This window comes from Hypanus sabinus, chromosome 5 (genome assembly GCF_030144855.1).
Source record: "Hypanus sabinus isolate sHypSab1 chromosome 5, sHypSab1.hap1, whole genome shotgun sequence".
In the NCBI taxonomy this organism is placed as follows: Eukaryota; Metazoa; Chordata; class Chondrichthyes; order Myliobatiformes; family Dasyatidae; genus Hypanus; species Hypanus sabinus.
In genome coordinates this window covers 162942807-162965708 of record NC_082710.1, presented here as the reverse complement: position 1 = coordinate 162965708, position 22902 = coordinate 162942807, and the positions used below count along the sequence as shown (strand labels likewise).

Here is a 22902-nt window from a genome sequence, read left to right as displayed (position 1 = left end):
TCTTCATGAAGAAATGTTTCATGGTCTTCTTACACAATGCTCTGAAATAAGGCCATCCTAGTGCTTCTCACCCGTGATAATCAAAGACAGATGATACATCTGAAGAAGATTCTTTTTTTCACTATCCAACAATGGCTTGACTGATTTTAAGAGAAACTGCTCAGTTGTGACCCAATGTGACTCCCCCTTTCAAGTGGCACTCATGGCATGATACCTGCCATACCGTAGATATGCCACTGCATGTGGCACCTTATCAAACACTTTCTGAACATCCATGTCAATGACATTCACTGCCTCTCCTTTGTCACACCCTGCTTGTTACTTCCTTGAGGAACTCTAACAGATTTGTCAAACAAGATTTCCCTTTACAGAAACCATGTTGACTTTGACTTATTTTATCATTAGTCTCCAAATACCTCAAAGCCTCATCCTTAATAATAGACTCCCAACATTTTCCCAACCACTGAGGTTAAGCTGACTGGCTTATAATTTCCTTTCTTTTGCTATCCTCTCTTCTTAAAGAGTGGAGTGACACTTGCAATCTTCCAATCCTCTGGGACCATGAGAATCAAGTGATCCTGGAAAGATCATGACCAATTTAGAAACATAGAAAACCCACAGCACAATACAGGCCCTTCGGCCCACAAAGCTGTGCCGAACATGTCCTTACCTTAGAACTACCTTGGCTTACCCATTGCCCTCCATTTCTCTGAGCTCCATGTACCTATCCAGGAGTCTCTTAAAAGATCCTGTTGCTACTGCTGCCACTAGCAGCTCATTCCATACACTCAGCACTCTGATTTTTTTTTTAAATCAAAAAAAAAATCAACTTACCCTTGACATCTCCTCTATACCTAATTCCAAGCATCTTAAAACTATGCCCTCTCATGCTAGCTATTTCAGTCCTGGGAAAAAGCCTCTGACTATCCACACGATCAATGCCTCATCTTGTACACAAGATAATTGCATCATCTTCTGCTGTCCTTAACTTTCTTTGTCAGCCACGGTTGAACATGTGTTTCCATATGAGATCCCCCATCAAATCTGTGCCAGATCACAGGACAACCCCACATCCCTGCTAATTTCCCCTCTAATCTATTCTTCCACCTTTTTCCATCCACCCTAGAAGTAATTTACAGTCATCAGTTTGCATTCAACCTATGGAATATTGGAGGAAACTGCGTTACTGGGGAAAACCTACACAGTCCCAGGAAGAGAAGTAGCTTAGAAGACAGAAGGTAGTGATTGAAGGAACTTTTTTGAGCTGGAGGTCTGTAATTAGTGGAATTCCACAAGGATCTATGCTGGGACCTCTGCTGTTTGTAATGTGTATAAATGACCTGGATGAAAATGTAGATGGATGGTTTAGTTAATTTGTGGATGATATCAAAACTGGAGTTGTGAACAGTGTAGAAGACTGGCAAAGAATACAGTGCGACTGAGATCAGTCGCAGAGGTGGGCTGAGAAATGGCAGATGGAGTTTAACCCAGATAAATGTGAGGTGTTACAGCTCAATACCAGAATGCTGCCTGGTTTAGAAAGTATGTGCTATCACGAGAGGCTGAGTAAACCTGGGTTGCTTTCTCTGGAGCACTGGAGGCTGAGGGTAGATCTGGAGGTTTACGGGATTCTGAGAGGGATAAATAGAGTAGACAGGGATTATCTCTTTCCCTGGGCTGAAATGTCTAATCCCACAGGGCATGCCTTGAATGTGGGGAGGGGGGGGGATAGGTTCAAGGGGATGTACGAGGTAAGTTTTTGTTTAAACTCAGAGTTTTGGATGCCTGATACAGTGAGGGAGGCAAATACATTAGAGGCCTTTAGGAGAGGTTTGGATAGGCACGTGGGTATAAGGAGGATGTGGGGGGGGGGTGTTGAATTGGTGTTTGGATTTGTTTTTGCTGGTTCGGCACAACTCTTCTACCTATGGAGATACTTCTGCAGCTTCCTGGTGAGCACTACGTTAAATCAGTCTCCACTGCAACTCTCTCAAAGCAATACAAACCCAAAAGCCCCTTACAAACAGAGTTTGGTTATTACACGTCTCAGTCATCAACATAGAATGATCAGAATCAGATTTATTATCTTTGTTTATTGTGAAATTCATTGTTTAGTGGTGGCAATACAATATAAGACATAATAAATTTACAAGAAGAATTTATATTTAAAAAAAAGTGGAAAAAGAGCAAAGTAGTGAGGTAGTGTTCATGGGTTACTGGACCATTTGGAAACCTGATGTTAGAAGGGAAGAAGCTGTTCTTAAAATGTTGATTGTGTCTTCAGAATCCAAAACCACCTGGCTGAAGTGAGAAGAGGACACGTCCCGGGGCATAGCATCCTTAATGACGGGTGCCACTTTCCTGAGGCACCGCCTCTTGACTGGTGGGTGGGTTCATGCCCATGATGGAGCTGGTTGAGTCTGCAAGCCTGCAAGTTTTTCCTGCAGTCCTGTGCATCCTGTCAAATGCTCTCCACGGTACATCTGTACCCATACCGTGTCTTTGTAAATGTTGGGCCCAGGATAGATCTTTGAGTTGTTGACACCCCCACTGGCAGTCGGGCAGGGGTGGCTCTATCCCCTGCAGTCCTGTGGATCAAGGTGTGCTGCTTCTGATTCCGTGCTGTGATCACACTGAGACAGGGAGGTACAGCAGTACAGGGTGTCTCCAGCTTCTAATGATGGGCTGGGTGTTCCGATGTTGATGACAGTGCACCAGGCTGCAACTGTTGAAACTAAATCCTTTGAAAACTTGGACTGTGGGTTTAGAAAGTTGTTGTACCAACTGCACCCTCTGCTGTGACTGTCCTGCACTGCAAATTGTGATGCAGCTGTGCAACGTTCCACTGGACGTGTCCCCGTCAGATGTGTGTCAATGTGCGAACTCTGTGTCAGCTTACTGAGCTCTTTCACTTTCTACACTTTCAGATGAGGGATTTGGTAGCAGCCTTGTAATCTTGAACAAACACTTCACAGTGATCGGATGTGGACTAGTCTGGTATCTGATGTCCTCTGGAATGTAGGAGTAACTAAGAAGATTACCCAGAATTCCATCACTTTCCAGGGAATTTGTTTACAGTGAAGACTTCCCACCCTGTCACTCACTGATACTTCGATTACCAGAAGTGTAGCGGAAACTCCAACACATACCCTCTGTTCCTGACTGGATTCTGCCAATTCTGAACTGCTTTAGCCTGGATTTTATCAGGTTATGCCATGAGCTCTCAAATACGGAAGTCCAGAACTTTTTATCTTGTGCCTGCTGCCACATTCCTTGTGGACTGACTGTACAGGAGCAGTATTGGGCCATTCAGCCCATTGAGTCTGCTCTGCCATTCCATCATGGCTGATGTATTATCCTCCCTCAACCCCAAAACCTGCCTTTTCCTGTGACCTTTGACACCTTTACAAATCAGGAAACTCAAACTCTGCTTTAAATACACCCAATGACTTGGCCTCCACAGTCGTCTGAGGCAATCAGTTCCATAGATTCCTCACCCTCTGGCTAAGGAAACCCCTCCTCATCTCTGCTGTAACTGAATGCCCCCCTATTCTGAGATTGTGCCCTCTAGTCTTAGTCTCGCTCACTATAGGAAACCTTCTAGTACCTTAGTTGCCCAGAGTCTCACCCAGGATTGACCCAACCAGTTAACCAGAGAGATCATCAGTACTTGGAACAGTACAAAGCCAGATGGACCATTCGGCCTGCAATATTGTGTGGATTTTGATGCCAGTTTGTACTAAATGTTCCCTGTGTAGCATCCGTATCCCTCTGTTCTCCGTTTCCCTCCATTCTCCATGTGTTTATCTCAAAGCTCCCTCAACTCCACCGAACTGCCTGCTTCCACTACTGTCCCTGGTTACCCATTCCAGGTACCTACCAGCTCCCGTGCAAAACTTGGTTATAACTCGAGTGTGAGGAAAAAGATGCTCTGAAATAGGATAAAAGAAAACAGCAGAGTAGATTGTAATTGTTCAAAGGCTGGGGGTGAGGAACAAATAGTCAGAATATCTGGGATTTTAAATGATTATTTTATACATTCTATGCAAAAATAATAGAATTAACAGATGCAGATACACTAAGTGAGAAGGTATGTGTTGGTGTTGATTTTGGGTAAGTAACGTGTAAATATTAAATTAAGTGTAAATATTAAATTAAGTGTAAATATTAAATTAAGTGTAAATATTAAATTAAGTGTAGATTGTAAATAAAGTGTAAATAGTAACTAAAGGTCTTGCACTGGATCACTTTCTCACACATTCACAGACTCAATGAAATCCCAGAATCAGGTTTATGATCACTGGCGTACACTCAGTGTCTCTTTATTAGTTACACATGATCACCCACTTAATGCAAGTATCTAATCAGTCAAAGACTGTCAGCAACTCAGTGCAGAAAATCAATCCGGCATGATCAAGAGGTTCAGTTGTTCAGACCAAACATCGAAATGGAAAAGGAATGTGATCTCAATGACTTTGACTCTGGAATGATTGTTGGTGCCAGATAGGGTGGTTTGAGTATCTCAGATTTCTAAACTTTCACACACAACAGCCTCTAGAGTTTACAGCATGGAGCAGACATCCAGTGAGTGGCAGAAAAGCCTTGTCAACATGGGAAGTCAGAGGCTCTGGTGCAGTCTCCTGTATATCAGTGAGAACCAAAGTAGATTGGGATTTGCCAAGCACTGCCTGAAAAAGAATGGTATCCCGATAGCCACCCATTTCAATGCTACTTCCCATTCCCATGTGTCAGTCCATGGCATCCTCTACTGCCGCAAAGAGGCCACCCTCTGGTTGAAGGGAAAAAAAACCTTATTGCCTCTGGGTAGCCTCCAACCAGAGGGTGGCCTCTCATGAACTTCTGGTAATTGCGCCCCTACAATTCCCATTCCAGTTTCTCTGCCAGACTGGTTCAAGCTGACAGGAAGGCCACTGTAACTGGAATAACCATGCATTATAACAGTGGTGTTCAGAAGAACATCTCTGAACGTACCTTGAAGTGGAGGGACTGCAGCAGCAGAACAGCATGCACTCAATGGCCGCTTTATTCAGTGCAGGGGGGATCTGATGGCTACTGATTGTATGTTGTGACATTTGTTCTGTAGCTGCAATATGGTGCAAGAAATTACTGTTAAATAGTGCAACAGAAATGGTGAGGTAGTGTTCATGGACTACTTGGAGATCTGATGATAGAGGGGAACACCACAGGAACAGAATTAGGCCACTTGGCCCGTCGAGTCTTCTCTGCCATTTCATCATGGCAGATCCAATTTTCCCCTCAGCCCCAATCTTCTGCCTTCTCCCCATATCCCTCCATGCTCTGAACAATCAAAAATCTATCAACCTCTGCCTTTAATATACATAAAGGCTTGGTCTCTACAGCTGCCTTTGGCGAAGAATTCCAGAGTCACCACTCTCTGACTACAGAAATTCCTCCTCATCACTGTTCTAAAAGGACTCTCTTCTTTTGTGAGGCTATGTCCTCTGGTCTTAGACTCTCCCACCATAGGAAACAGCATCTCTACATCCACTACATCTAGGTCTTTCCCCTCACTTTCCTGAATTCCAGTGAATACAGGCCCTCATATGACAAGCCATTCAATTCTAGAATCATTTTTGTGAACATTCTTTGAACCCTCTCCAGTTTCAGCATGTTCTTTCTAAGATAAGGGGTCCAAAATGGTCCCAATACTCCAATTGAGGTCTCACCAGTGCTTTATGAAGTCTCAACGTTTCATGCCCGCTTTTATCTTCTAGTCCTCTTGAAATGAATGCTAACATTGCATTTGCCTTCCTCACCACAATCAGCCTGTAAATTAACCTCCACAAGGACTCCCAAGTCCCTTTGCACCTCAGTTTTTTGTATTTAATCATTTAGAAAATAGTCAAACTTTTCATTTCATCTAACAAATTACATGACCTTACACTTCCTGACACTGTATTCCACCTGTCATTTATTTGCCCATTCTCCTTATACGTCAAAATATTTTCTGTAGCTTCTACTTCCTCAAAATTACCTATCTCTCCACCTATCTTCACATTATCTGCAAACTTTGCAACAAAGCCATCAATTCCATCATCCCAATCACTGACATATGAAGTAAAAAGTATCCGTCCCAACACAGACCACCGTGCAACACCATTAATCACTGGCAGACAACCAGAAAATGCTCCTTTTATTCCCCATCTTTGCCTCCTGTCAGTCAGCCACTGCTTTATCCATGCTAAAATCTTTCCAGTAATACCATGGGCTCCATAGCTTGTTAAGCAGCCTCATGTGTGGCACCTTGTCAAAGGCCTTCTGAAAATCCAAGTGCCCAGCAGCAACCAATTCTCCTTTGACTATCCGGCTTGTTATTTCTTCAATGAATTCTGATAGTAGTTAGACAAGATTTTTCCTTGAGGAAACCATGCTGACTATGGCTGATTTTATCATGTGCCTCCAAGTATCCTGAGACCTCATCCTTAATAATCAACTCCAACGTCTTCCCAACCACTGCCGTCAGACTTGCTGGTCTATGGTTTCCTTTCTTCTGTCTCTCTCCCTTCTTGAACAGTGGGGTAACACTTTCAATTTCCAGTCTTCCAGAACCATTCCTGAATCTACTGATTTTTGGAAGAACATTACTAAATGCCTCCTCTATCTCCTCAGCTCTTTCAGAACTCTGGTGTACGCCATCTAGTCCAGGTGATTTGTCTACCTTTAGACCTTTCAGTTCCCCTAGAACAGGGGTCAGCAACGTTTACCACTGAATGAGCCAAAATGGACCCATTTCCCACAGAAAAGAAAACACTGGGAGCCACAAAATGAAATAACACTGCATACAACGGGTTTTTTTTTGCCTTTATGCTATGTATAAACAAACTATAATGTGTTGCATTTATGAAATTGATGAACTCCTGCAGAGAAAACGAAATTACATTTCTGCATGCAACAAAAACATTTTGAACTCCAAAAAAAAGACGTTGGGTTGAAGGTTACTCCATAGTTAGCCTACCTTGGATCGAAGAATTAAAAGAAAGCGCGCACTGGCGGGTGTCAGGCATTGGCAGTTGTGATGTATATTAATAGCGATAAAAAAACACGTTGTAGCGGTGTGCTACACGCAGTGCTAAAATAAAGACTGCAGTTAAAGGTAACTTTATTTGAACTAAACAGCCTTGCTTTAAAGCCTCCCTCAACCCGTCCCCGTGGGCGCGGATGCTCCAAAAGACACGTACTCACAAACCCCCGTAGGCTATCTCCCTTAGCCGGAACGGTGGCTAATTGTGAGCCGGTTCGGATGTGCCAGGAAATGGTGTCTCCACAAAGTTTTCAGATTGTACAAGATCACCATAATTTTCAAATTTCGAATTACATTTCAAAAGCTAACAAACCACGGGGAGCCGCATCACAGAGATGAAAGAGCCACATGTGGCTCCGGAGCCGCAGGTTGCCGACCTCTGCCCTAGAATATTCTCTCTCATAATGGTAACCACACATTTCATGACCCCCGACAGCTGGAACTTCCATCATACTGCTAGCGTCTTCCACCGCGAAGTTCATCCACCATTTTGTTCTCCCTCATTACTTTCTCTCTCCAGCATCGTTTTCCTGCTGTCTGAGATCCACTCTTGCCTCCCTTTTACACGTCATGCGTCTGAAGAAACTTTGGGTGTCCTAGAACCATAGAACATTACAGCACAGGACAGGCCAGGCCCTTCAGCCCTCCATGTTGTGCCAACCCATATAATGCTTAAAAAAAAGTACTAAACCCACACTACCCCATAACCCTCTATTTTTCTTTCATACATGTGCCTGTCCAAGAGGCTCTTAAATACCCCTAATGTTTTACCCTCTACCACCATCCCTGGCAAGTCAATCCAGGCACTCACAACCCTCTGTGTAAAAAAAACTTGCCCCTGATGTCTCCCCTAAACTTCTCTCCCTTAATTTTGTACATATGCCCTCTGGTGTTCGCTGTTGTTGCCCTGGGTAACAGGTACTGACTATCCACCCTACCTATAACTCTCATAATCTTGTAGACCTCTATCAAGTCCCCTCTCATTCTTCTATGCTTCAAAGAGATAAGTCCCAGCTCTGCTAACCTTGCTTCATATGACTTGTTCTCCAATCCAGGCAACGTCCTGGTAAATCTGCTCTGCACCCTCTCCATAGCTTCCATATCCTTCCTATAATGAGGTGACCAGAATTGAACACATTACTCTAAGTGCGGTCTAACCAGAGATTTGTAGAGTTGCAACATGACCTCTCTAATCTCGAACTCAGTCCCCCTGTTAATGAAGCCGAGCAACCCATAGGCCTTCTTAACTACCCTACCAACCTGCCCAGCGACCTTGAGGGATGTATGGATTTGAACCCCAAGGTCCCTTTGTTCATCCATACTGTTAAGTAACTGACCATTAATCCTGTATTCAGTCTTCTGGTTTGTCCTTCCAAAACACATCACCTCACACTTGTCCGGATTGAACTCCATTTGCCATTTTTCTGCCCAACTCTGCAGCCTGTCTATATCCTCTTGTAATCTTCGACAACCTGCAGCTCCATCCACAACTCCTCCAAACTTCGTGTCATCCGTAAACTTACTTACCTATCCTTCCGCCTCTGCATTCAGGTCATTTATAAAAATCACAAATAGCAGGGGTCCCAGGACGGATCCCTGCGACACTCCACTAGTCACTGACCTCCAGGCAAAATACTTTCCTTCCACAACTACCCTCTGCTTTCTTCTATTAAGCCAATTTTTTATCCAAACAGCCAAGGTTCCACTTATCCCATAACTCATGACTTTCCGGATGAGTTTCTCATGAGGGACCTTGTCAAATGCCTTGCTAAAGTCCATGTAGACCACATCCACTGCCCTACCCTCATCAATTTCTTTTGTTACCTTTTCAAAAAACTCAATCAGGCTTGTGAGACACGATCTTCCCTTCACAAAGCCAAGTTGACTATTCATGAGTAGACTGTACTTCTCCAAATGCTCGGAGATCCTTTCCTTAAGAATCCTTTCCAGTAGTTTGCATACCACCAACGTAAGACTCACCGGTCTATAGTTCCCAGGTTTCTCCCTATTACCTTTTTTAAACAAGGGAACTACATTTGCCATTCGCCACTCCTCCAGCACTTCCCCTGCAGCCAGTGGATTCAAAGATCATAGCTAATGCTCCAGCAATCTCTTTTCTCAATTCCCACAACAACCTGGGGTGTATCATATTCGGCCCTGGGGATTTATCAATCTTGATGTTTTTAAGAAGATCCAGCACGTCTTCTTCCTTAATCTCCACATTATCCAGCACACAGGCCTGCTCTATTTCAACCTCACCCTGATCAAGATCCTTTTCACTTGTGAATACTGAAGCAAAGTATTCATTTAGGACCTCCCCAACCTCCTCCGCCTCCAGGCACATGTTGCCCTCTTTATCCTTTAGCGGTTCCACCTTCGTTCTCATCATCCTCCTGTTCTTCACATACGCATAGAACGCCTTGGGGTTCTCCTTAATCCTACATGCCAAGGCCTTCTCATGCCCCCTTCAAGCTCTCCTAAGTCCTTTCTTTAGCTCCTTCCTGGCTACCCTATATTTCTCACGAGCCCCTCCTACTTCCTGCTTCTTATATCTAACATAAGCTTCCTTTTTCCTCTTGACGTGTCAGCCACTGTTCCCTTTTCCTACCATTTTTTCCTTGCCTCAGTGGGACAAACCTATCCTGAACCCAGCTCAAGTGGTCCCTAAACTTCTCCCACATTACTTCTGTGCTTTCCCCTTTGAACATCTGTTTCCAATTTACTCTTGCTAGCTCCTGCCTCATCCCTTCAAAGTTAGCCCTTCCCCAGTTAAGCACTTTACCATTTTGTCTGATTTTATTCCTTTCCATAGCTATGCGGAAGCTATCCATAGCTATCCTCTTTAATATTATTGGCCAGCTTACTATGATATTCCATCTTTGCCTTAATGACATTCTCGTTGCCTTCTGTTGGATTTTAAAAGCTTCCAATTCCCACTAATATTGGCTCTATTATATGCCATCCCTTTAGCTTTTATGTTGCTCTGACTTCTCTTGTTGTGTTCTCATGGTTGTGTCATCATTCCTTTTGAATACTTCTCCCTCTTTGGGACGTATATATCTTGTGCCTTCTGAATTGCTTCCAGAAATTCCAGCTATTGCTGCTCTGCCATTATCCCTACCAGTGTTCTTTTCTAATCAATTTTGGCTATCTCTCTCATGCCTCTGTAATTCGCTTTACTCCGTGCTAATACTGATACATCTGATTTTAGCTTCTGCTTCTCAGATTTCAGGGTGAATTTGAGCGTTCTTTTACCTTAGGCTCTCTAATTAATTCTGGTTCATTGCACAACACTCAATTCAGAATAGCTGATCCTCTAGTGGGTCAGCCATGTGTTGCTCGAAAAAGCCATCTGGTAAGCACTCGAGAAATTCCCCTTCCTGGAATCCAGGATGAAGCTGTTCCTAACATGTCGTTTGTAGTATTTCGGGTTCCTATGGTGCTTTCTTGAGTCACGGGCTCTTGCTGACGTCTTCAGGTTCCAGTTCCTCTTTGTGATGCTTTCTTTTTGTCATGTTCATGCAGACAGCTCAGAAGGAATTCTGTCCTGGGGTAATTCTATAATATATTGATTTTAAAAGTGTATGATATCTCTTCCTGTTTCACTGCATCTGTGCCTGAATGCATCAGTACACAAGTTTGGAATGATTACTCCCCCGCGCCCGGATACATCGGTACACAGGTTCTGAATGATTACTCCCCCGCGCCCGGATACATCGGTACACAGGTTCTGAATGATTACTCCCCCGCGCCCGGATACATCAGTACACAGGTTCTGAATGAGTACTCCCCCGCGCCCGGATACATCGGTACACAGGTTCTGAATGATTACTCCCCCGCGCCCGGATACATCAGTACACGGGTTCGGAATGATTACTCCCCCGCGCCCGGATACATCGGTACACAGGTTCGGAATGATTACTCCCCCGCGCCCGGATACATCAGTACACAGGTTCGGAATGATTACTCCCCCGCGCCCGGATACATCGGTACACAGGTTCGGAATGATTACTCCCCTGCGCCCGGATACATCGGTACACAGGTTCGGAATGATTACTCCCCCGCGCCCGGATACATCGGTACACAGGTTCGGAATGATTACTCCCCCGCGCCCGGATACATCAGTACACAGGTTCGGAATGATCACTCCCCCGCGCCCGGATACATCGGTACACAGGTTCAGAATGATTACTCCCCCGCGCCCGGATACATCAGTACACAGGTTCGGAATGATCACTCCCCCGCGCCCGGATACATCGGTACACAGGTTCGGAATGATCACTCCCCCGCGCCCGGATACATCGGTACACAGGTTCAGAATGATTACTCCCCTGCGCCCGGATACATCGGTACACAGGTTCTGAATGATTACTCCCCCGCGCCCGGATACATCGGTACACAGGTTCGGAATGATCACTCCCCCGCGCCCGGATACATCGGTACACAGGTTCTGAATGATTACTCCCCCGCACCCGGATACATCGGTACACAGGTTCGGAATGATTACTCCCCCGCGCCCGGATACATCGGTACACAGGTTCTGAATGGTCACTCCCCCGCGCCCGGATACATCGGTACACAGGTTCGGAATGATTACTCCCCCGGCGCCGGATACATCGGTACACAGGTTCGGAATGATTACTCCCCCGCGCCCGGATACCTCGGTACACAAGTTCGGAATGATTACTCCCCCGCGCCCGGATAGATCAGTACACAAGTTCGGAATGATTACTCCCCCGCGCCCGGATACATCGGTACACAGGTTCGGAATGATTACTCCCCCGGCGCCGGATACATCGGTACACAGGTTCGGAATGATCACTCCCCCGCGCCCGGATACATCGGTACACAGGTTCTGAATGATTACTCCCCCGCGCCCGGATACATCGGTACACAGGTTCGGAATGATCACTCCCCCGCGCCCGGATACATCGGTACACAGGTTCTGAATGATTACTCCCCCGCACCCGGATACATCGGTACACAGGTTCTGAATGATTACTCCCCCGCGCCCAGATACATCGGTACACAGGTTCTGAATGATTACTGCCCCGCGTCCGGATACATCGGTACACAGGTTCGGAATGATTACTCCCCCGCGCCCGGATACATCGGTACACAGGTTCTGAATGATTACTATCTTTCCCAGTTTGTTCCTTATCTACTAAGTGTGACTCTTGGTTCTTCTCCCTAGGCATCATTTTCCTGTGTCCTGTTTGCCATCTCTGCCTGACTCTGTTTAAGTCAAGTGCATTTTGTTTTTCAGGACAATGAAGGACCGCAAGAATTGGCATCTGCTCAACCATGTGTTGGGTCTGCTGGCTCTCTGAGAACGGAAAGGCCAGGATTCATTCCTCAAGTGTTACTGCAGCTATGTGGAGCGGTGATGGTGGGTGGGGACGGAGTGGAAATGGCAGAGTCCCCTGTCAAGCAGTTGCTCAGTATGAGCTGTGACACCTCTCTCTGCAGACCCTCTTCACAAACCTACAGCCAGCAAAGGGTGAGCAACTGCCATGTCCCCTTTATAGTCATCCTGCAGGCAACATGCTGTAGGAGTGATGTTCTGGGTATGCTGGAAGGATCTGACTGGGAGGGCACCCCACACCTCTGACCAGGAAATACTTTGGTGCCTGGTGGTGGCATTTGGTGATGAAGCATTCTGCCAGATGGTCTGGACATTCTGCTCTGGGAACCATCCCACTGTGTCAATCAAGTCCTCTTGCAGTTCTGTGCTGACCACTGTCTGATGGCTATATGGTCAAAGGTGTTTGTATGGAAGAACTTTTCTATGAAGGACAGGCAGTGCTGCACTGTCTGACTGACAGGGGCATTGTGTGGCAATGAGGCCTTTGCAACACCAGAGCGAGATGGAACTTCAGCACATAATTGGTACTCTGTGCCCACGTATTTGTTCAACACAGCCTGATACGGCCATGCACACAGGGTACACTCTCCCTGTTGCTGTGACTGCTCAGCTTTCCTCACGTTCCAATGATGTATGGGTTAGGGTGAGTACGTTGTAGGCTTGTTTTGTTGACTCCAGCACATCCCCATCACAGGCAAAACATTGAAACAGAGTAAAATGTATTGATGTATGTAATGCCCTGGTTAAGATATCTACTGCTATGCTGAGAGGCATTTTATTTTAGTGCTTTTCTGCAAAGGCAGAGTATCCTGCTCATGAGAATGTTTTGGCTTCAGCTAAAGGAGTCATGTTGTGTCAGCCATTCAGGGTTGCTTTGGCATGTGTTGTAACGTTTTGTCCAGTGGGATGACATGGAACATTCGAGAGGACTGGGTGGCATCAGGTTTCTGAAGGACAATAGTCTGGTTTGAGGTCTTTTGGCAGGAGCTGTGGAGCAGGACACAAGGGCCTACCGAGTGCCATTTGAAGGAGAGATCCCAGTTGTAATATGGATATTACAACTAATATGGATATGGATAATTAGATATGTCCATACATGGGCTCCTCTACTGCCATGATGAGGCCAAACTTCGGTTGTCTCCAGCCCCTTGGTATGAACATCGAATTCTCCAACTTCAGGTAATTCCCTTCCCCCATCCCACTTTCACTCTGTGTCCTCTTCTAGCTGCCTATCACCTCTCTCATGATTCTGCCTTCTTCTACAACCCATAGTGCTTTCCCCTTAGATTCCATCTTCACCTCTCCTGCCTATTCCCCTCCCCCACCCGTTGATCTTTCCTCTGATTGGTTTTTCACCTGGCACATTCCACCCTCCCCCCACCTTCTTTATAGGGCCCCTGCCCCTCCTTCTTTAGTCCCGATGAAGGGTCTCGGCCCGAAATGTTGACTGCTCCTTTCAACGGATGCTGCTCGATCTGCTGAGTTCATCCAGCTTTTTTGTACATCTTGATTTGACCACAGCATCTGCAGTGTACCTTGTGTTCGTTATCTCAGTTCTAAGAACTGCTTTTCTGCAGACAAACAGTTAAAAGAGGAAGTGTCAGAACTCCTGAATTAGCCAGTCCATTGAGACCATATTTTAGAGAAGTTGGAACTGTAACTAGTGTCTTTCACACAGAACATGCATTCAGCAAGTGAGTAAAGTGATTCACCCATCTACTCCAGAAATGAGCTCCAACGTTTATGTGCATGTTGGACTGGTTTCACTGTCATGGCCCCTTTTAATTTTCTTTTCCTGTTAACTGATGAAGTTTAAAAAATGATAAATATACTCTTTATAGTATTATTCTGGTGTCTGATCTGTCATTTCTTGGCAACCAATAATCGTGTAGAGGGAAGTATTTGCACAGCATTCATACAATCATTGTTCCTTGATTGGAATGTCCTGATTTGCCTGTTTGGTTGAACCCCAAATCAGACAAACAATCTGGGAAAGGTTTCATTGGTAACATAATGGCCTTGCTGTAGAAGAAGTGTTTGGGTATGTCTAGAGATAACGGGTGCTTTGGAATGTGAGCTGGGTCTTTTGTTCAGTGGGAGATGAAGAGGGAAGATGCTGGAGAGAAGCAGTTGTAGGATTTGGCTTGGGGGACTGTGATTCGATGGGGCAAAGTGCCAGGGTCTACTGAGGGTTGGTGAATATGACTTTTGGAAGATTTGAGCTCCAACTTGTGCACATTTGACTGTTTAATTATAATGGGCCCTTTTACTTTTGTTTCTTTATTAACCCTTTAGTTAAGATTCATAAATATAATTCCTTTAATCATTTGCAATGTGATGTCTGTTACTTAACACTGATAGTAACTGGGTTACAAATTACACAGCATCCACACAGACCGGGGTTTGGGGTGGCAGAGCCGTCTCAAGCTCTCGGGTTTAGTGGGACTGGAGTGCATATTCCCGAGACTTGCGTAGTCAAGGAAGCCCAGTGGGTTTCAATACCGACCCTAGACATTCAGTACATACTTATGATAGGTGGCCTTCTCTCTACTCAGTTACGTGGTTATTAGCAGAGTTAGCCGAGTTGTGTACAAGCCCGGTGAGAGGGTTGCAAGTATGTGATAAATCAAGTTAAATCTTTTTATTTTTAAAATGTCTTTTAAAGATTTTTGTCCTTGGGATCAGTCTGGGCGGCTGCTGATCTCTGCCACGTGCCTCAACCTGCTGCTGCCAGGAGTTTCTGGCTGTGCCTCTCAACAGGAACTGTGCTTCCCTTGCACGACGCACTCTGCCTCATGTTCTCCACTAAACATCGGTAACTATATTATCACTAAAATAGCAGGTGCAAGTGGCCAGCTGACCCTGTTTCAGACTCCAATAATGTTCTGCTTACCGGTTGTAACCGTGTGGTACAGTGTGGACTTTCACATGAGTGACAAATTTTATTCCCAATCAGGCAATTTCCCTTGCACCTAAATCTTAAAGGGGATTGGTTCCCATCCCATCATGGTGGATGTCAAGGAGGCTTGAGAGCGTCGAGGGGACCCAGCTGTGCTGCCACCTGGTCAGCTGGAATTGCTCATCGGACCCCAGCCCCGAGATGCCTCTCAGGAGAGGGTCCCTCATAACATGAGCCGTCTGGTGGCAATGCCCACCGTGACTTACTGTGAGCCGAGAAGGCTCTGCAGGCTGCTCCTGCACACCTCTCACTTCCTTGCCCTCGTCTGCCAACTCGATTCACCTTGGCAGTCTGTTTTACTGTCTGGGGGTGGGGGAAGGTCCAGTGGAAATCTCTTCCCCATCCACTTGTCCATTTTGTGAGTGGGAGGAGTCAGTGTACCACGTTTATATGGAACGTGAGACTTTGCAGCCCGTTTTCATATCTCAAAGGGCTGCTGCACAGGTTCTGGTTGCACTTGAGCCCTGCGCTCCTGATGTGGGTGCCCATTATGGACTGGGGGAGCAGGCTGTGAGCTGATATCATAAACGGCACATTCCATTTCTTTCCAAACAATCAGGTCACTTCACTCACTCTAGGTGGAAATCACATGCCCCACTAATAGATGGATCAATATCGTCAAAGGCCAGTTTCCAACTCTGTTCTGACTGGGCTTCACTTTCGTGCCTTGAACTCGTCGTCTGCGGGCCCACTATCCCACCCTCACAGTAAACGTAGCAGACTGCAACCTGTGATCAGCACTCCCGAGAGTGTTTTACTTTCTTCACCCCCATGTCTAATTGTTGGTCACCTAATGCTCCAACCCTTTATCTTCCAGGGCCACTGTCTCCTGCATCAAGGTACTTGCTGTTTGTCAACCCATGTTTCTGTGTGGCCCAGGTCGTCCCAATATCCCTGAAATTGCTTTTAACTGTCATTGGCAAAGTCAGCCGTGTCCTTTCTCACAAACAATTCATGCACCTAGAAATGAGACATGATGCCACAAATGGAAGTGGCACTGAAAACCTGGCCTCTGAATCGATGGATTTCGGATGCCTCTGCTTAAGTAATTTGTTCAATGGGCGAGGCATTGTAGGTAATAATTTTGCATACCCTGGCCAAATTTCCAAAGTGGTGAACCCATTCTATAGAAATCAAACCCCAAAGGCCTTCCAACATCAAATGGCGGCCCTTCAATTCCTGATTTTGTCTCCTGCCTTGTGGAGACCGACGGACGATTCCCATTTAGTGGCTCAGCCTCTCCTTTGTAGCCTCTTCCTGCATTTAACCGATCTGTGACCTTGTAAACAATACCAGGAATTCCTTCTGTATTCACTCGCGTTCTCTCCTCCCCTTGTCTCTTTTACTGATCTCACCAGCACATTTTGTGTTCAGACCGGCTTACAAACTACAGAAGTTTATTTAATCATAAAAGTACAGGCTTAATCATCATTCAACTATACACAAGTGCACAGTCAAGTAAACATCATTTAGCAATGAAAAGCACATACAATAACTGGGTTCACTGATTTATTAATGGTTTCAAATTAAAATACAATTTCTATTATCTACAAAACCTTCAATTCCTGGGGGCGGGTCAGAGGGAGCTCTCGGTTCTTGGAAATCCCCACTGTGCCCACAGAGATTGCAGGCTCCCCAAGGACACCCAGAAATGGAAGAGGGAGAGGCTGTCGGCTTGAGAAGGGCAGTTGATTGCCTGCTGCTTGAACTTACAAATGGTTACCTTGGCAATGTCAGCCCAAAGTCAGCCGTGTCCTTTCTCACAAACAATTCATGCACCTAGAAATGAGACACGATATCACGAATGGAAGTGACACTGAAAACCTGGCCTCTGAATCACCTTCATGAATTTCAGATGCCTCTGCTTAAGTAGTTTGTTCAAAGGGCGAGGCATTGTAGGTAATAATTTCGCATACCCTGGCTTACCTTGGCTGGGTCCAGATGCCTGGGGTTGAAGTCTGCACTGTGAAACACCAAAATGTGGGGGGAGGGAAGAGAGAAACACAAGGTGATGGATGAAAGTAATGAGCTGGGAAGTTCATTGGTTTGAGGGCTGGAGAAAGGGGAGTCGATAGGAGAGGACAGAAGGCTATGGGAGAAAGAAAAGGGGGGGAAGAGCACCAGAAGGAGGTGATGAGCAGGCAAGGAGACAAGGTGAGAGAGGGAACACGGGATGTGGTATGGTGAAGGAGTGGGGAGGAAAATTACCGGAAGTTTGAGAAATTGATGTCCATGCCATCAGCTTGGAGGCTACACAGATGGAATATAGGGGGTTGTTCCTCGAACTTAATTACTTCCAGCAATGCAACCCCCCCCCCCCCCACCACCATCCCCTTTAATCTCTCACCTTATCTGCTTGCCTGCCTGTTGCCTGTGGAGGTTGGAGATCAGAATTTTTCTTCCAGGTGAGCTGCCAATCACAGCTGACGAGCCCATCTGCCGAAAGCGACTGGTTTTATGCGCCAGTAACCCACCTTTGCGTTTCCTGTCAGTAGAAACTGTTCTGCAGGGCTTATCAGCTAAGCACACGTGAAGGCCAGGAGCAGGACTTGGTTGTCAGAGGCTATCTGAAGCACACACCATTGGGAGCTTATCTCCAATACCCTCCCCCCCGACGACTATAACAACCTTAAGGAACCCTCGCTACAACCACCATAATCATTAAGTCAGTAAGTCCCCCATTATCACTACTCAACAAGAACCGAGACCCAATGCAGTTTGCCTATCACCACGAGGGCGGATGCAATGTCAATGACTCTCCACATGGCCTTAGACCACCTGGACATTACAAACACCCATGTCAGGATGCTGTTCATCGACTAGCTCAGCATTTAACATCATCATTCCCACAATCCTGATTGATAAGTTACAGAACCTAGATCTCTGTACTTCCCTCTGCAAGTGGATCCTCTACTTCTTAACAGGAGACCGCAATCCGTTCGGATTGGTGATAATATTGCTGACGATCAACACTGATGCACCTCAGTGGTGTGTGCTTAGCCCACTGCTCTACTCTCTATATATCCATGACTGTGTGGCTAGGCATAGCTCAAATATCATCTATAAATTTGCTGATGAAGCAATCATTGTTGGTAGAATCTCAGATGGAGATGAGAGGGTGTACAGGAGTGAGATATACCAACTAGTGGAGTGTGTCGCAGTAACAACCTTGCACTCAACGTCAGTAAGATGAAACAGCTGATTGTGGACTTCAGGAGTTGTTTTATATTGCACTGTTCTGCTACTACTAAGTTGATAAATTTCACGTCACATGCCGGTGATGATAAATCTGGTTCTGGTTCCTTTTCTGCTGCTGCTTCCCTGCCTGTCCCCAAAGTCCTGGGCAGCCTCTGGAGTTTTGCTCTGCCAAGTCATTGTCAGCCCTGCAATCTCTTTCTTTGCTCTCACATGCAGCAAGTTGAATATTCCTGATCAGATCATACCTATCATATACAATTCCTCGCTGGTGTGAAACTTGGAGTAAATAGTATATCTTTACTCAGAGAATGGCGGATGCCTATAATGCACTGCCTCATACGGTGGTAGAGGCAAATTCATTAGAGACTTTAAAGGGATGTTTAGACAGGCACATGGATGTGAGGAAGGTGGCTGGATATGGACATTGTGTAGGGAGGAGGGACGAGTGTTCCGGTGTTCTTGATTTGCTTTTTAACTGGTTTGGCACAACACAGGATTTCATTTAAAGTCAAACCCACTAACACCTGGTGAATCAGCCAAGATTAGTAACTAACAAGACAGTGGGACTCCAAATTATACCCAACAACCAATATCCAAGGAATGCAGGCGTGTGGTCAAGAGATCATGATCTTGATTATTGACCCCAGTCCCATGAATTCTCACAGAATTATCAAATCTGAGGAAGGAGACCTGATTGCCATCTCCCTCAGCTGCTGGATCAGGACTCCCCCAGACTGAATACCACTTGGAGGCAGTCATGAGGCAGAGGAGACAGGACCTACCCTGCTGACCAAGTTATATAGTCCTGAAGGACTTATGTGTTTGTGGGGCAACAGAAGGCATGCAAACAACCAACACGACGGGAATCGTCCTTAACATCGCCCACACAGTTTGTTGCAGGTGGGTTTGATCTGACGCTGTGGGAGACAGAGGAAATACTGATTATCAGAAACTTGCAGTGTTATGATCAATAACGAAAGGCAAGAGGCAAACTCACAGTTTGGATTACTTGTTAATGTTAAGAACGTAATCGAGGTGATGAACACAACAATGTGAAGTCCAAATGGAGTCCATTTCCAAAACACTGTCAAGTACAGAAATGTAATTATTAGAGATCTGATAATGAGGGAATTGGAAACTTTATCAAATTAATGATCTGTTCCTCACCTGTACTTTTCTGGAAACAGACTGACTTTGAAACGGAGAATGGTAGAATTAAAATCAAAAGCAGGAGAGGCACAGTGCAGGAAGCCGCCACGGTGAAAGGATTCGAACCTGGAGCAAAGATCCCACAGTAATGGTCAGCAATTCACTCAGTACTAACCAGGAAATTAAACCAATGCGATGCAGTGATCCCATTCCCAATACTGACACTCATGCTTCTGGGGATATACAAGTTGCTTTGAAGACTGCAGATGAACTCTACCTGCATACCCTGAGAGGGTGGTGGCGAGACCTCACTGAAACCTCTTCTGTTCTCACATTCCAGCACCAAAGTAGCATCCCCACAATCCTGACCACGAACGTGTCAACACAACTCTGGTCAAGCCTGAGATACCTGCTGTTCCCCCACCCATGGAACACAGACCCAAATCGGGCAGCTCACATGCTGGTTTCGGTGAAACTTGGAGGAGCTTGAGCAGGTGGAAACAAATGCATAATTCACAACCACAGATTTTGAGTTGGGGGTTCACTTTAAGCGGCTGGTCTGACGTTTTCTTGTGTGGTTACGGTTACGGAGTTGTTACGGAAAATGCCTCTGTCGTTTTATTTACGAAAACGTTTATTTACTTGGGGGGGGGGGGAAATAACAGCGTATATTTGAAAGACAAGAAGTGAGGGTCCCCCCAACCCAATTCTCTACACCTCACTCCAGTCCAGTTGGAGGTGATATTGCGCCGCTAACCGACATTAAAATCAGAGGAGCAGCAAAGAGCGACGCCATTTCTCCGCCCTGGCCCGGGTCCGGGCTGCGGAGAGGATTCACTTTGGAGTTCCGCCAGGTTTCTCGATCGTTTGCCTTTTGCAGCGGCCGTTTCCGCTTTGTGTGCCTGGTGCCGAAGCTTAATCTGCCGGCACTGGGGAATAATTGTTGTAAACAAACGCCATATTCGCTGTGACAGCGCTCAGAACGGTGGTACTGAGAAAGCTACCCGGGACTATTAACAGCGACGTACAGGAACTTGGACTTTCGTGGAGCGGAGTGAAGGGGAGAGGAGACGGTGTTGTAGTTTACGTTTGGTCGGTCGGGGCTCGATCAGGGGATTTCACAACTGATGCTCCATATTGAGAGTGTATAATGTGCGACGGGCCATGAAAATTTTAAGCTCTAACTTTAAAACCCGGCTGTGTGGTGTCATAGCAAACTCACTCAATGTCAGCGAGAACAAGGAAGTGATCAGAGGTGGAGAGGGTCAGAAATTTAAATTACAATCTCAGGACATCTTGAACTCAACTTGTAAATGTAATTGCGAAAAAAAAACTTGACATCACTTCTACTTCCTTAGCAGTCTGCGAGGACTTGGCATAACGTCAAAAGCTTTGAAAAAATTACATACTGTCGGTGTGGAGAGTGTATTGAATGGCTGCATCACGGACTGGTATGGGAACACGTGCCATTGAACGGAAAATACTACAGAAGGTTGTAGATTCGGCCCAGCCCATCACAGATAAAACCTATATAACCATTAAAAACATTTACGTGTAACGTTATTGTAGAAAAAAAGAATCCATCAGAGAACTTCACCACCCAGGCCGTGATCTTTTCTTGCTGCTGCCATCAGGTAGAAGGTACAAGAGCCTCAGGACTCGCACCATCAGGTTCAAGAATAGTTACTACTCTGCAGCCAATCAGGCTCTTGAACAAAAAGGGGTAACTACACTGTCTTACCATCTATTTAGATGTTTCCATAACCAAGTCTCACTTTAAGCAACACACACAAAATGCTGGAGGAACTCAACAGGCCAGGCAGCATCTAGGAAAAGAGTACAGTCAATGTTTCGGGTGGACTGTTATTTCCATAGATGCTGCCTGGCCTGCTGAGTTCCTCTAGCATTTTGTCCAGATTTCCACCATTTGCAAATTTTCTTGTTTGTGATTGGATCTCAATTTAGGGACTCTTTAACTTGTTATTTCATGTTCTCATTTTTATTTGTATTTATTTATATTTGCATTTGCAGTTTCTTCTACACTCTATTTGAATATTTATTTATTTAAATCTTACATCTGTCCCACAATGTGAGGGAGTAAAAATCTTTGTGTTATGACTGTCACAATGTACAGACATGTGAATTTATGAGTCTAATGGCTTGTAGAAAGAAGCTGTCCCGTAGCCTGTTGGTCCTGGTTTTAATGCTGTGGTACCGTTTGCCAGGGGGAAGCAGCTGAAACAGTTTATGGTTGGGGTTTCTGGTGACCTGATGATCTTCCAGGCCTTCTTCACACACCTGCCACTGTAAGTGTTCTCAATGGAGGGAAGTTCACATCCACAAATATGCTGGGCTGTATGTACCACTCTCTGAAGTGCCCAGCGATGAAGGTTGGTGCAGGTCCTGTACCAGGCGGTGATACAGCCAGTCAGGATGCTCTCAAAGGTGCCCCTGTAGAAGGTCTTGAGGTGGAAGAGATGCTGTTGTGCTTTTTTTGCCACAGTCCAGGTGAGATAACTGGTGATGTGTATGCCGAGGAATTTGAAACAGTCCCATTGATGTTGATTGGTGTGAGCCTGTCTCCATTCCTCCTGTAATCCACGTTCAGGTGTTTTTTGGACATTGAGGGAGGGGATGTTACCTTGGCACCACTGTGCCAGGGTGTTAACCTCTTCTCTGTAGGCTACCTCATCACTGCTAGAAATAACTTGACATGCTTGATCTTTCAATGAATCTTGTTACAGTTACAATTCTATAGATTTGCTGATAAGCCCGCAGGAAAAAGAATCACAGGGCTTTATGTGATGACAATTATGTACCATAATAATAAAATTTACTTTGAACTTTGAAGGCTGGCAGCATATAGACAGAATTGGATCGAACGCAAACCTGACCACAACCACATAAAGTCACTGACAAAGGCCAGTGGTGTTTGAACGATCTGGGGCTATGATGGGGTAATTCCCAAACAAGAAATTCCCTTTTTTCTCATCCCTACCACAGTAATCCAAATTTAAGCAAGATCCAAATCCAGAAGCTGTGACATCACCAGACTGGCAGGGTCAGCCAATCCCATAAAATAATTAAAGTTCAAAGTAAATGTTGTTACGAAGGATGAACAACTCTGATGGGCAGAAGGGTACAGAGTTGCCTATGTCCCCCACCCCC

At 45.5% G+C, this 22902-nt stretch overlaps 2 protein-coding genes across 9 annotated transcripts in view; one reads left to right on the top strand and one right to left on the bottom strand.

Moving 5' to 3' along the window:
- LOC132394524 (carcinoembryonic antigen-related cell adhesion molecule 1-like) overlaps positions 1-14684 on the top strand; it is a 31069-nt gene extending 16385 nt beyond the window's left edge. Inside the window, exon 4 of one of the 2 annotated variants that reach the window (XM_059970796.1) lies at positions 12330-14684. In XM_059970796.1, the coding sequence (XP_059826779.1) occupies positions 12330-12337 (8 nt within the window). In that variant the 3' untranslated portion in view covers positions 12338-14684. Of the gene's footprint in view, positions 1-2927; positions 10876-12329 lie in introns of those variants that run through there. The other variant, XM_059970794.1, reaches the window with a different exon arrangement.
- A 2198-nt stretch (positions 14685-16882) lies between these two features.
- Positions 16883-22902, bottom strand: part of LOC132394525 (uncharacterized) — an 81150-nt gene continuing 75130 nt past the window's right edge. For 6 of the 7 annotated variants that reach the window (XR_009512356.1, XR_009512350.1, XR_009512352.1 and 3 more), the window contains 3 exons: positions 19753-19860; positions 17735-19669; positions 16883-17166 (listed from right to left, as the gene is read on the bottom strand). The gene's annotated coding sequence lies outside the window, so the exon portion shown is untranslated. The remainder of the gene's footprint in view (positions 17167-17734; positions 19670-19752; positions 19861-22902) is intronic. The other variant, XR_009512351.1, reaches the window with a different exon arrangement.